Raw genomic sequence first — 14,000 nt, 5'->3', positions numbered from 1 at the left:
CGAAGGACATTTCAAGTACTAAAGATTTATTGGTGTCTTAATAAAATATGACACTAAACCCATTGGTTGTGTAGATTTAAAGGTGACAACTGACAAGTAAACCATGTTTATTGTGAGGCGAATAGGGTGGCGCATGGACTAATAAAAATGGCCCTTTAATAGGTCAATGATACTGTATGGATTGAGGAGTGTCCGTCTTGTATCAAAGATATTTTATTGACAGAGCAATTCTATTTATGAAAAATTATTAAGCTTAAATTTTCAATATATATATATATATATATATATATATATATGACACTTAACCCATTGGTTGTGTAGATTTCTTTGTTGCCAAAAAAAAAAAAAAAAAATCCTCAATTTTTAAGTTGATATAGCATAAAGATTAATATTATCATTTCCATGATATTAGAGAATCAATTATGTAAACAAATTAATAGAAAAGTTTCTAAAGCACATAAACAAATTTGTGTATTCTTTCTTAAGATGCATTGGCTTTGACCAAGATACATAATAGGATCGGAATCTCCTCAAATTCTCTATCTGATTTGAGGCATGTGGTGCTCTTAATCTCCCATCAACCAAAAAGAAAAATAGTGATGCTCTTTAAGTAGACACGTAGTAGAGATCAAGATCTCATCAAATTCCCTATCCAAATAGACTATTTGACTAAACACATAGTTGAGAGAATTATTTCACCAACTCTCTCTACAAAAACTGCCGGAATTGCGGCCAATCTTATCCCTTAAGAGAGGGTGAGTTCCACGTTCTTGGAAGAGGGTTACAGAAATCAATCATGTTGGCCAAATAGTATCTATCTTAACAATAAAATAAAGAAGAAGAAAAAAGGAAGAAGGCACTCATACATTTGGTCGTGCAATCGTGAAGACAGCAGCAGACTCCATCATAGAAATTCGAAGCCTCCAATGCACTCCCACCAATCATAACTTTTCTTCCATGCTCAACATCCTCAACACCTTCATGGACCCCGACCCCCCCCCCCCCCCCCCCCTCCAACCTAAATAACTATACATGTTCATTCTTGCAAAAGAATAAGGGTCAATTTTATATATAATTTGTTCAAACCTATGATAACATAAAACTCATTTATTTTATTTAAAAATAATAATAATATTTCGATGAGACAAAACTTATAAAGTATATATATATATATATATGACTTTGGTGAACTGTACTCCATTAAAAAAGAAGGTTTTGACTTTGTTGGGGGGCAGGAAAGGGAAGAGCAAGCTTTGATAAGGTTGAAAAAGAAACAAATATCTATTTATCATTTTATACGAATATCTATCTGAAAAAAAAAAAAAATCAAATTAAAAACTTGTTTATGGTAGAATGTGCATTTACCAAAATTAAAAAAATTAAAAAAAAAATTGTTTGGGAATATATTTGATCAACTAAAAAAGATCAAAGTTAGAACCAATTATTTAAACTATAAAAATACCAAATTAAAAACAACTAATATATCGGTTATAAATAAGAGAAATGATTGGTTTCATTAAAAAGTCAATCTTTTAGCCATTTTAATTATAGGTGGCATGATCCATTTTAAAAGAGAAATACTTAGCTTCATTAAAAAGTTCATCTTTTTGGCCATTTTAATCCTAGGTGGCATGGCCAATTTTCCATAAATTTATTAATTTATTGTTTAAAATCTATTAATTTTAAAATGAGTTATGCCACTTAGGATTAAAATGGCCAAAAGATAAATTTTTTAATGAAGCCAAGTATTTTTCATTTTAAAATTAATAGATTCTAAACAATAAATTAATAAATTTTTCAAAAATTGGTCATGCCACTTAAGATTAAAATGACAAAAAAAAATAGACTTTTTAATGAAGCCAAGCATTTTTCTATAAATAATTACTTTTTTTTTTTTTTTTTGCTTTTTTTTCTTCCAAATAATCCTAAGTTTGTTGTACAACAAAATAGATTAAAATAATAAACCCAATTGTGGGTCCCACAGAAGGAAAAGTAAGATAGGACCCCACAAATAATCTTAATTTTTCTTTGATGGAATGTTTTGAACTTTTTGAATCCATGATTTGCAGTGAGAATGTCAAATTAGTTTGATTTTGACAATAATAATCACTGCCGTAATTGGTGGTGGGAATTGGATGGGTCCCATAGAAGATTGGGAATGATTATGCATTCTTATCTCGTGCGTACGTATTTCCTTGGGCTGCAGACGCGCCTACCCGAGTCGAGCTCTCCCCCTGCTTGGGCCAGTCAGACTTAAAAATCACTTGGGCCTCGTTAATCTTGAATTTTGTGTGGACTTGGGCTTTCCCATGATCATGGGATTTAGCCCACTAAAGGCCCAATATCCTTATGGCTACTCAAGGAACTGATGAAGCCCCCTCCCTTCCCTTGGAGGCTTGGATATGTCTTTCCCTTCCAATATGCAGATTCATGACACACAAAAAAGCCCAAATCTATCAATTTGAAACAACATTTTCTTTAAAGGAATTCTAGGCTTACAAACACATTTTACATAAAAATTTTTACAAATTGATGTGGCACAACTTGATTGGATATGAGATAAATTCAAATTTCGAAAAACCCAATCATGTTGTGCCACATCAATTTGTAAAAAGTTTTTTGTAAAATGTGTTTGTAAGACTAGCATTTTTCTTTTCTTTATGGTTTGTTGGTATGTATCGCCTTGACAAGGCCAAATATTGATAGAATATAAGACAATTTTATTTTAAATTGGGACAGTCAGAGGAAAGTTTTTCAATTTAAACTATTAAATTGACATTTGTTCTTTGAGCATGTAATTCTAAGTGTCTAACATATATTTTTAATCGAGTATGTGATTCTCACATGCTCTAAGAGTATATATATATATATATATATATATATATATATTAATTTAATTGGTTGGCTTGAAATAATTCTCTCCAATCCAACCTGCTTTGAAGGTAAACTTTGTTCATAAAGATTTAGGATTCGACTTGTTGGTTTTCATAATTGATTCAAAGGGCCTTTTGGTTACACCAATAAATCAAGTAGATATCAGAATATAGCTAATTTCACTTGAATTTGATAAAATTTTAATCCCAATTCCATATTTTACTTGAATTTGAGAAAATCCCGATCGCATTTCTTTATACAGTAAAAAATTTGGCTTAGGTGTTGTAAAAAAACTACAACATATGCATTGTAGTTGTTTCAATAGTTTATATTTAATTTCACTTTATTTATTTATCATTAAAAGAAATTAAAAATAAATCTGAATGGTTAAAAAAATTATGCGGCCAATTATAAGTTACAATCCTATATATGCGCACAATAAATTTCATATTGAAACAACAAAAGCCAGATAATTATATTCAACCGTTTTATTAGCCGCCATAATTTTTCAGAAGTCAGGGAAAGTACGTGTGGAGGTAATGGGCCAACGGCAGGTTATGGCGGCTCACACCATTAACTGAAAACCCTAAAACGGAATTAAGATAAAAATGATGAAGATGATGGTAATTGGCAAGCGAACTCATGCGCATTAATATCACAATTAATTATTTTTTATGCCAATTTATGCTCTCAGCCTCAATAATCGCGAGTAACCTCCTCTCACTATAATAACTTTGCCATGCATGTGTTCATACATACCAACATTATGCATCCATAAGTAGAACAATTTCAAGGAAAAAAAGAAAAAAGAAAAAGGAAAAGGGATGATTTTTTATTTATTTTTTTAATAAATATTATAAACTAGGGAAAATTAGATTTTACCCCTTAAAGTTTGGGGCGATTTCAATTCGACCTCCAAAGTTTCATTGACAATCCACCCCTCCAAAGTTTCAAATTTTTGCAATTCGACCAATATTATCTCAAAATTCTCATATTGCCCATAATTTTTATTTTATATATATATATAAAACAAAAAAAAAAAACAAAAAACAAAAACAAAAAAAAAATTGGGAGTGCAAAAATGGGCCAGATGGCCCCGATTTTTTTTTTTTTTTTTTTATAAAAAATAAAAAATTATGGGCAATATGAGAAGTTTTGGATATGATTGGTCAAATTGCAAAAATTTGAAACTTTAGGGGGTGGATTGCTAAAATTAAAACTTTGGAGGTCGAATTGCAAATCGCCTCAAACTTTAGGAGATAAAATATAATTTTTCTTATAAACTAACATATGTCCTTAAAACATGTAATTCTCATATGCATTTTTAATAGAGCATTTGACAAATGAAAATTACATGCTTTTAAGGACAACTTTATCCTTCGTGAATCAAACAAGATTTTGTACAAAATTCGTGTTTTATTTACAACATTGAAACCCCACATTAACCAAAAGGTAGACAATGAATTTATTGGACATTTAATGTTCTGTTCAATTGTAGGTTTCGATTTCTAAGAGAAGAACATGACTCTGACCGAGCAAAGAAATTTGCACAAGTATACATAGACGGTTTGAAATTGAATTGTTTATGTGAATGCATGCAGGAGCATATAAAACTCACATTCAGTTTTGGATAAAGTTGTTTTTCAAATTTAGTCGAGGGAAAGTTTTTATTAACTCTCTATTAAACTGATATGTATCTAAAACGTTATAATACTTTTATGCATTTTTAATAAAAAGCATGTAGGGATGGACCCAACGGGGACTGGGACTGTGGGAGGGGCCATGTCCCTCCAACGGACAATTGTCCCAAAAAAAAAAAAAAAAGCTTTTAGCATATTTAGGGCATCTTTTTTAAAAAAACTTATGTTATGATGATGCCCGTTAAATTCTTAATTTCGTCTTTGAGCATGTGATTCTCATATATACTTTGAATGAGAAATGCTGTATATCACATTTTTATCTGACTTTGCTCATGTAACACAATCACTTAGTTATTGAATTTTTGTTTCTTTACAAAAAAAATGGCCGATTTGCTGATTGGCAATGCCACACCAGCAAAATATGATAAAAGTATGATGTATAATATTATTTATTTTTGAAAAAATGTCAATTTAATAAACTAGAAAAAAAAAAATACCCTTAGATTTTTGCTTTCCAAAATAAAGAAGATATTTTTATGCAGGAGCATGTCCGTATGCATGCATAATATATATACCATGTGAATGGAATATCGCATGTGTGCCAAACCAATCCAATCCAGAAACAATTAAAGTGACATCATTAATTAACATGAATGGTGCAAAACCCCTTGTGTGATTGGTAATCGTTCCCTAATTAATATCACATTTACTAGATTCCACCCAAAATGTAACCCCCCAAAGACGTGTGCACGAACTTCAATCCCATCTCCTTCCCAATTTATACCTCCCTTCTTTTTTTTTTCACTCTCACTACTCCAACTTTCTCTCTGTCACTCTCTCAAATGGATTCTACCCACCTACACATTCCGAAGATTGAGAACCCACATGGCTTTGACTGGTTCCCTGAAGAACATTCTGAAAAGTAAGATACTACATTTGTCAGTAGCTTTTCTTTTTTTATTATATATATATATAACTTGTTTTGCCCACTATATGCTTCTTATAAATTATAGGGAAAAGATAAGAGAAAATGTTAGTAAAATTTTCTTGGGAAAGAAAACCATTTAACAACTGAGAATGAAGACATTTTTTTGTTTATGTATTCTACTCAAAATGCAAATTTTTTATTTTGGGTTCTTTCTGCAGATTATTAGAACTACCACCACTGGACAGTTTCTTCGACTTCGACCCTTTTCCGTTTCTGCATCATACCAAGCAACTTGATCTCACTGGGTTCCAAGACTTTGAAGATCCCAATTCTATCTTTTTCTCGGCAGAAAATAAGCTCCCATTTCTTTATGAAGATGTGGTGGTCGACCAAAAGCCTCTAAACTACACTACAGAATTCGGTACTATTGGTCATTATGGCAATTTTGGAAGTGACTCGAGTGAATTTTCAATGGTGGTTCAGAGTGAATATGCGAGTTCATCAAGCAAGAGTGAAGAGGGAAAAAGGACAAGTGGTAGAAAGAAGTCCGCTGCGTTGGAGTTGGATGAGATACAGAAGCACTTTAACGTCCCGATAACCAAAGCAGCAAAGGAGATGAAGGTGGGATTGACTGTGTTGAAGAAAAGGTGCAGAGAACTAAACATCATGCGGTGGCCTCATAGGAAGATCAAGAGCTTGAAGTCCCTCATTAACAATGCTAAGGTACTGTTACATTTTGGTCTAGACAGAACATCATTGATTGCTTTGTGCTTTTGTCAACCATTATGAGAACCTCACAATAAGAATTCCTAATTATAAACTTTCAAGTTGACAGAACAAGTCCAAACATATCAATATAAGGATTTTTTGATAAAACAATTTAGAGGGTGTTTTTGTTTTTTAAGTTGCAACATAACATAAATGTAAAAATAGTTTAATTTGAGTGTTGAATTGTTTGTTAATTCTTTTCTTACAAGTGTCTTAAAAGTGTGGCCAAAAACCCCTGACACTGTACAGGGTCGTGGCTGTCATCCATTTTACTGTTCTTGAAATGGATTTGTATGCAGATCAAGTCCAAGGCTGAAGAGAATTTTATTGATTTGTGTGGTTGTTCATCCTAAAGGAATATTTGAGCACTTCAAAGCATCCAAATATATTTGAATGCCAAATACATTGAGAATCTGAACTTTAATTGTAAAATTGGTTGACTGTCAGGTTTTGTTTGTGCTCGAGTCCCGAGCCAAAATTAAAGCGTGTAAAAATTGTACTCTACCTAGTCAGAAATGTTCCTTTTGTATCATCAGAACAATTGAAATTAGGATGAAGTTAAGAAAGTGGGTGGGAGCAACAAATGATTATTGCTTTATGTTGTGATTTCAATCTTTTAATCCAGAGGTCAATAGTCTAAAACTGTTTGTTGTAACGTAGGAATTGGGTTTCACAAATGATTTGGTGATGTTGGAAGAGCACAAGAGGCTTCTAGAGATACTGCCAGATATGGAGCTGACACAGAGAACCAAGAAGCTGAGGCAGGCCTGTTTCAAAGCCAATTACAAGAAGAGAAGGTCTCTGACTATTCAAGCTTGACTTTCTTGACACTTACATGTAGAAAGAGAGAGAAAGGTCTACTTTCTTATCTAGATTACTAGATTAGCACACATTTATGACTACAACTGTTTGTAGCCCTTGAGGAAAATGAATACAGTACTTAGAAGTTGTTTGGACCTTGAAACCAATGACATGTTTCTGGCTTATAATAATATTGTTGGTTGATGTTGATGTTGATGTTTACTGAAAAGGTTAAATTATGTTTTTAATATTCCACATATTTTACTCGTCCTTACCAAACAATTTTCTCGGATTCTAGAATTGGCAGAGAGATTTCAGACGCACTTTTATAGACTAGTCAAAGGCCAATAATGTTACCAAGATCTAGCTGACCTCCCGTAAAGGGGCCAATAGCACTAGTTTTTAATTTCCACACCCACAAGGAAGCGGAAAAGAACTATTATATTGTATTTTCATTCTGATCAATCATGATTTTACATTATATTAATTAAGAAGAAAAGAACTATTTGGTTAAATCATCTACTAGGATTGAGAACTTAATTAGTTTTCAATGATAGATACAGCCTCAATTTTCAACTGACAGCCAAATCACTTGTGGCTCTTGATGAATTTTACACCGACACCCAGAAGAATTAGGTAGCAGTATTTGTCACTTTTATGTAGAATAATGCTCTTGAAGTAGAATATACAGATAAAGTAGACATATTATTGAATTATTTTAGAACTATACAAGATTTTGAAATAGAAATTAGAGCACCATATGGCAATGGCAGCATGATATATTGGGGGGAGATGGGAGCGTGGCAATAATCACGATGCCATTTTTCCCAGTCTTTCTTGCCTACGTCTCCATGGGACCGCTTGCTTAAAGGTTTCATAAACGCTTGCCTGCAGTTATGTTATGGTATATATTAAGTATGATTAGATAACAGATACATCAACGATTAGAGAAATCAAAGTCATCAGAGACCACAATTTTCGTACACAGAAGAGTTTCTCGTTTCTTTTCCTGCAGAGTAAAGAAATTTGCAGGAAAATGAAGAGCAATCTGTTTATGCTTTTTTTTTTTTTTTTTCCCTGGCCAATCCTTGTTTATGTAAGTTGAAAACAAGAAAAATGACGGAAAAGTTGCCCATGAAGTTGCAGTAAAAGGAGCAGTCTAAAAACTTGAATAAAATCTCTCACTTGGTTGACTAAAACAGAGTTTTCCCATTTCTCTTTTACCTCTATACTTCTTCAAATCTTTCATCTCACATAACCAGTGAGCAAACTATAAATTTAACCTTTATAATAAGATAAAAAGAGAAAACATCACCCCAGATTAACAAAATTACCTATTTATGGTAATTTATGAAGTTAGCATATTATGGAATAATGTCGGCATGCACCATTAAAGCATAATATATGCAGAAAACGAAAAGATGGACTTGAGTTTGTTTAAATGGGAAAGAAATATGGAATAGAATGGGTGATTAAAACATTTTAGTTTGGCACTTACCAAAAAATGTGACCTTTTGTGAGAGAGGCTCAAAAGGCTCCCTTTCCTCTTGACCCTTGTGATCTTCACCGCCGTGTTTCCACCGCCGCCACCATCATCAACCACCCTAGATGAAAAGTCGAAAGCACCCACAAGAACATCCTTAGTACTCTTCCTGAAACTCCCCCACCTCATGGACACAAACTCTAACCCTTTCTCCCTAGCCACTCGCTTCCCCAGACCTCCACCCTCTGAGCTTGTGAAGGAAAACCTGTGAGAGAGAGACCGGCCCACGTAAGGCCCGTCCAAGACGGTGGTTGGGGAGGGCATGTCGGTATTTTTTGTCTCACGTAACAACCTCGGAGGCAGTTCCAACGGTCTTGAACTCCTGGGCTTCGATTCGGTGGTGGTGGTGGTGGTGGTGCATGGCCTGGGCTTGCCTGGTGCTTCCTCCCACTGGAATGGAACCGAAGCTGTGGTTCTGCACGGAGGTGTTTCGAGTATTCCAGGAGACGCTTCGTGTGGCTTGCTTGGAAGTGAGAACAAAGACAGTTTCGGTGTGGAACTTGGTTCGTTCTCTGGCTCAGACCCCATTCCTCTCTCTCTCTTGTCTCTAAGGGCTCAATAATATTTCTCTAAAAACTCAGAGACCCATTTCTCTGTGTGGAAAAACATGCATACCCAGTTGATTTTTTGGTCACTTTATGAGGTTGGTGTGTGATTTTTTATAAAGAAAGAAGTCGTAGGTCTGTGACTTTTTGTGTGTGTGTGTGTGACACAGAGAGAGAGAGAGAGAGAGAGAGAGAGAGAGGATGGGATGGTGTTGAATGTGAATTCTGAGGGTCAGTGGTCACAGCAGCAACGCTCCTGGCGCTTCTTCTTCACGAGAAATTGCCATTTCTTTTATCTAGCGTGTCTTCATCACGGAATTGCCCCCGGAAAACGACTATCAACGGTCATTTCTCTATCTGTTCATTTGAAAAGTCATAGCTCGAGAGAGTATTTGCATTAAAGTGGAAAAAAAAAAAAAAAAGAAGAAAAAGAAAAAAGAAAGGAAGCGAGAGAATATGCATGTAACGGTTAGGTAAGGTAAGTCCGTAAGTCATGCTGCATATGGGGCTATGAGACTCATGCCAATTCCCAACTACAATTGCACAAGTAAACACCACATTTTGTCGCTGCAATAAGTCGTAGCGAATCGCTGTGAAAGCCGGCTACTGTAGTGTTTGCTCTTCTTGTTTGTATTTGGATTGGATTAATCATGAAAGTGATAGTCGATCGATAGAAAGACACCCTTGGAATCCATCATATATAGTAGCATGAAAGCGTTGTTCGGTATAAACCTTAACATTATTTACAATTATTTCAAATAAACAAACAAAATTTCTTAAATTCAAATTAAATCTCGCCGATATCACATTTATTTTACAGCAGTTAACCTAATGTGTTTTAAGTGTGAAATGAAAGTGATAAATTTGTGTAAAAAGTAGCATTATTTCAAATAATAATAATAATGAAGCACTAAATATAATCATTTGATTAATTAGGTTTTAACTTTTTTTGTTGTTATTTTCTAATAATTGGTATGTTATTTGTTGTCACACTATTATTTTAGAATAAATGAGCTCATATGCTTAAGTTCATGCTGCGACAATATGACACATTGGCACATGATCATGATTAATATAATATAATGAATAATACACCTCTTTTAAGCTTTAATTTAGAGCTATATATGCTCGGTGAACTTGGATTATAACTTGAGTATGTATAGTTGGTAGATCAATATATATGCAAAAAGGCTATATATAGCACGTGTATTTATGGAGACACCATATTGCTAGATGGGCTGTAAAGTGGAAGGGTATTTTGGGACCATGACTGATGATTAATACTCATTCACCTCCATTGCCTTCACCAGGTTCTCTCTTTAATATTTGTGGGATGTCTTAAATATGTTCCACCTACTAAACAAAGAAGAATAAGTAGCCTGTCTTTCGACCCTTTCTCAGCAGGAAAAGAAAGTGATGCCAAAATCCAGCTCAAACAAGCTTAGCCACTATGTATCCACAGAGGTCTCTTTTAACAAATCCTTAATTTGTTTATAAACCCTTCTCTTGCTCTCTTTATAAATGTGGTGTGTGTAAAAGCACACATCATGCACACATCATGCATGCATGATAGCTACCATTAGTGATGCTCGTTAAGTGGCCTCAAAGAAACCTTCAAGTTGTTGGGCATGTACTAGGGTGAGAGTTTACTCTCGAAATAAGAATTATCAATCATATATATCAATATTAACCGTCTTTAGTTCCACTAATGCCTTAATAAGATTGTGTCAGACCATGACTACAGTTACACTCAGCTAGAATAATTATAATAGGTCTCTCCACACATGCTTTTTTTGCTTAGAAAAAAAAAAAAGGCCCGAAATATATTTTGACGTCAGAAAGGGGACAAGTCTCATCAATCGGAGCCCTTCTCATAAAATGTGGAATAACAAAGACAAAGTGCAAGTTGATAATAAATACAACTAAAGAACTAGCATTTTTTTCTTTTGAGTTTTCCCCTATTCTCTGATTATTATATGAACCATCTGTCTTTCTTTAGAAACGTATATATATATATATATATCAATGGTTTCAAATGGTTTCCACCATTCCAAAATAAAACTTCTTAATTTATTGATTAACAAATCAGATTTTGTTTTTGTTGGGGTTTTCTTACATCAATTGTGAAAGGGACTGGTGATCACTTTATAAGTATGAGAAAAAACCTCACCTCTTGAACTAACTTTTGAGGTTAAGATAGGCCAAGACCATCCAACGCTGGTATCAGAGCCCAGATTTACCAACAAGTTCGGCCTAACAACCTACAAGAGAAACAGGTTGTTGCTGCTCCGACCCATGCAAGACTCGATGTGTGAGGGAGAGATTGTTGGAGTTATCCCACATTAGTAGAAGCCCAAGACTGCCCAACAGTTTTATTGCATCGATGTAAATGGTATCATGTGATTTTTAATTTTTTAAATAACATAACAATTAACAACATATTAATTATGTAGCAATATATGCATCATAAAACCTATAAAATTTAATCTAAACTATAAAATAATTTCTCTCAATCGGTTTTAGTTTAAACAGAGAGGATGCTGATTCCACAATTCCCCGGCAAAATAGAATGTTTTTAAGGAGCACTAGAACACAAGCAGAATCGACCATAAGTTTGATTCAACTTCAGAGATGTTAATCGTCAAATTCAAAATACAACTACCTCAAATTGAGACGTGTCGTAGAAACAGGGAACACAAGTGACAAAGACTAGTAAGCTTATTCCTGCCATTATCTTCCCTTCTGTTTTCACTCCCCTTCTTTCTTCAGAGCATTTATTTCTGATCCAATTAATTCGTTTGGGAATAGATGGACGATGTGAACTTCGCCCAACTGCCGACACTCCCTTCCAAAAGGGTAATCCAGTACTGGAACCTCAACCACCTGGAAAGCCGACGGCGGCTCAAGAGCCAGGGTCCTAAGAGACGGCGGCACTGATTTGGTCGGAACAGTAATCAATTAAGGAAATTGAAGGACTATTGAAGAGCGGAACTATTGGAGGGCTTAACTACCAACAACCAAAGGACGGAGTCAGCTTAGGTTTTGGAGGGCTTCAGTCCCTCCAAATTTTTAAAATTTTCTCAATTTTTTATTTTTTTTATAAGGTAGACCTCCAAATCATCTCATTTTTAGTCTCAACCCGGTGACAACCCCTTTAAGATTAAGAAGGACCACCTATTTGAAATCACTTATTAGAAGGCTGACAGACTACCCGCAATACTATGGCCCAAACGACCCAACAAGAACCCGGACGTATTGTTTTCTAAATAGACTAAATGCAGCTCCCGACCTTCACCCCAGTCGCACTCGCACACATGCTTTTAACAAACCTATAGGAGAATTTTCACGTCAATAACAAATTACTGGTGGGGAGGTCCAAAAACCCTAGGAAGAAGGGTGAGGGACAAGGAAATGGATCATCTCTGGTTGAATTCAACTGGAGAGTCCCTTCATTTAGAAGGACAAAATTATCATTTTATGATTTTTTTTTTTTTTTTTGCAATTCTGCCATTCTCTTAGAAGGGACTGGCTCCTCTCCAGTTGAATTCAACTAGGAAGAGGGACAAGGGTCTATAAAAGGGGCCAAAAGGATATCCCTTCATGTATGCCTTTTTACTCTGTTTTTACTGTGCTTAAACTTTTTTCTGCTTTCTATTCATTGACTTGAGCGTTAGAGGGTTCCGCATTTCACTACTGACCACCTTTTATCTTCTCTTTCTATCTTATTTTGCTGAACATTCATATATACTACCCAAAAAAAAAAAAAAAAAAAATGGTCATTGCTCCTACAAGTATAAATGTGCCATTGTAATGGGTCTTCTTTAATAAATTGGTGTCAGAATTGGATCCATCAATTTGTGCTTTTCTTTTTTATTTTTCTTCGTTCTTCTTGAATATCAAAGGGATTGTGGTCCTTGTGGAGCTTGAAATCTCAACGTCCACTAATATGAAATGCGACAGAGCCCCCTATCTCTTTCACCGATGAATCATCATGAAGGCAATACTCAAAGATTTGAGCAAAAATAAAATAAAAAATGTAACGTGAATCTGAACTTTGTCTAATCACACATTTTCCAACTAAACAAATGCAACTATCTCCAAAACGTCCTAAATGTCCTTAGTTGCCGACATCCTCCTCCTCTAAACGTTGTTCTCCACTCTCTCTGATCAATACCAAAAGTAGGTCTCTCCATAAAAGTAATTATGAACATAACTTTCTTTCAAATTGAATTGGTGGAATTTCTTTCAGTCTAATTAAAAGTAAGGGTGTTCAAGTTTGCATCTACTATTCACTCGTCCACATAAGTTACGGACGAATTTTTAACCCCTAACTTTGGCGGGTGAATACCACATCTATCAACAAATATGCAATGGATAGTGGAATATGGGTAAGTGGAGGCATCTGCTTCCGCATACCAATATAGATATATAGTTTTGTCTTATAAAACAACATCATTTCAAAATGTAATCCCAAAACGACATCGTTTCACCTAAAAAAAAAGAGTAGAAAACGAAATCTTAATGCCTCATTTTCTTTCTCTCCCTCTCTTTGCAGCCGTGACTCTCCTTTAGCCTCTCTCTCTCTCTATGCAGTGCTCGTTGTCTCATCAAAGAGGATTGTGATCTTTTGCCCAATGTTTATGTTTACAATTCAATTTATATTTTCATATTATAACTTACAAGTGCATTTAGTTCAAAATTTGGATTAAGCTCACCTAAAAGATCTCAGAAAATGTTTTTTTAAAAAATAACAGGCACATATACATCAAGTCCATAGTTTAAAAAAAAAAAAAAAATGCCGGCCCGCCCATGTGTGGTTATATGCGTATTCTTCTTGCCTTGGAGGGGAGGGTACTAAAATCCACCCTCTATATAGTACAAATGTGGATGCATAATAAGGG

The 14,000-nt window shown here is 34.6% G+C and overlaps 2 protein-coding genes across 2 annotated transcripts; one reads left to right on the top strand and one right to left on the bottom strand.

Moving 5' to 3' along the window:
• Positions 1-5,349: 5,349 nt before the first annotated feature.
• On the top strand, positions 5,350-7,127 carry RKD4 (RWP-RK domain-containing protein). Its single transcript, XM_059579287.2, has 3 exons — positions 5,350-5,436; positions 5,661-6,165; positions 6,871-7,127. Exons 1-3 carry the CDS (start codon positions 5,357-5,359, stop codon positions 7,027-7,029), a joined length of 744 nt encoding a protein of 247 aa, XP_059435270.2. The 5' UTR covers positions 5,350-5,356; the 3' UTR covers positions 7,030-7,127.
• A 565-nt stretch (positions 7,128-7,692) lies between these two features.
• Positions 7,693-9,391, bottom strand: LOC132166981 (uncharacterized). The gene is made up of 2 exons (XM_059577860.2): positions 8,510-9,391; positions 7,693-7,899 (listed from the first exon to the last, which is right to left on the bottom strand). The coding sequence occupies exons 1-2, from the start codon at positions 9,080-9,082 to the stop codon at positions 7,822-7,824; spliced, it is 651 nt and encodes a 216-aa protein (XP_059433843.2). The 5' UTR covers positions 9,083-9,391; the 3' UTR covers positions 7,693-7,821.
• Between the last annotated feature and the right edge of the window lie 4,609 nt (positions 9,392-14,000).

This window comes from Corylus avellana, chromosome 2 (genome assembly GCF_965113065.1).
Source record: "Corylus avellana chromosome 2, dhCorAvel1.hap1.2, whole genome shotgun sequence".
Taxonomy (NCBI): Eukaryota; Viridiplantae; Streptophyta; class Magnoliopsida; order Fagales; family Betulaceae; genus Corylus; species Corylus avellana.
Note: the sequence above shows the minus strand (reverse complement) of the source record. Positions and strands in the feature narration are given on the sequence as shown.

Coding starts and splice junctions, on each gene's coding strand:
- LOC132166981 (XM_059577860.2), bottom strand. CDS start 9,082: ATGGGGTCTGAGCCAGAGAACGAACCAAGTTCCACACCGAAACTGTCT. Junction 7,900..8,509: donor ACAAAAGGTCACATTTTTTG/GTAAGTGCCAAA, acceptor ACATAACTGCAG/GCAAGCGTTTATGAAACCTT.
- RKD4 (XM_059579287.2), top strand. CDS start 5,357: ATGGATTCTACCCACCTACACATTCCGAAGATTGAGAACCCACATGGC. Junction 5,437..5,660: donor CCTGAAGAACATTCTGAAAA/GTAAGATACTAC, acceptor TTCTTTCTGCAG/ATTATTAGAACTACCACCAC. Junction 6,166..6,870: donor CCCTCATTAACAATGCTAAG/GTACTGTTACAT, acceptor GTTGTAACGTAG/GAATTGGGTTTCACAAATGA.